Source organism: Gavialis gangeticus, unplaced genomic scaffold (genome assembly GCF_001723915.1).
Source record: "Gavialis gangeticus isolate Ggan-Ray unplaced genomic scaffold, GavGan_comp1, whole genome shotgun sequence".
In the NCBI taxonomy this organism is placed as follows: Eukaryota; Metazoa; Chordata; order Crocodylia; family Gavialidae; genus Gavialis; species Gavialis gangeticus.
In genome coordinates, this window is record NW_017729031.1 from 108,577,622 (window position 1) to 108,578,246 (window position 625).

Sequence of the window (625 nt, forward strand, 5' to 3'; positions counted from 1 at the left end):
CAGGGCGGCGGCGGGGCAAGCCGGGCCGGGCAGGGGGCGCGGCACCCACCGATAGAGTGCAGGATGCCGATGGAGGCCTCGCGGTCCGTGGAGAGCAGGGACTGCGCGCGCTGGAACTCCAGCACTGCCGCCGCCGCCATCTTAGCCGCTCGCTCTGCTCTGGCCCCTCCCACAGCGCGCCTCGCGGCCAGGCCGGAAGGAGCCGCCCGGAAGTTCCCGCCCCTTTTCGCCCGCGGGGCATGCCGGGGAGTGTAGTCCCCTGCGGAAGAGCGGCGGTTGGGGGGCTTGCACTGTGAGGCCGCTGTCACTGGCGCAGTTGCAGGGTCATTGCCACCCTTACAGCATGTACGATCAATATTAGTAGAAGTGTTCAGATTGTAGATTAATTTTTCAGGCAGCTCAGTGATGCAGGGGATGCAAAATCCCCCACTCAGGGAGTCTTAACTGCCTTCTGGGCTGGCTCCCACACTTTCTTACAATGGCTTGTCTCAAAATAAGAAAATGCTTCAGTTCGGATGACCCAGCTCTCACTAGGGCTGTGTGAAATAGCACCGTTACGTTTCGACTTGCGTTTCAACATTTCGACAGAACAGCATTTCCTTTTGAATTTTGCTTTGATTCGAAA

At 59.0% G+C, this 625-nt stretch overlaps 1 protein-coding gene across 1 annotated transcript in view; it reads right to left on the reverse strand.

The window, feature by feature from the left end:
* Nucleotides 1–175, reverse strand: part of PSMD11 (proteasome 26S subunit, non-ATPase 11) — a 41,628-nt gene extending 41,453 nt beyond the window's left edge. The window contains exon 1 of the mRNA XM_019523547.1: nt 50–175. Within this exon, the coding sequence (XP_019379092.1) occupies nt 50–140 (91 nt within the window). The 5' untranslated portion in view covers nt 141–175. The remainder of the gene's footprint in view (nt 1–49) is intronic.
* Between the last annotated feature and the right edge of the window lie 450 nt (nt 176–625).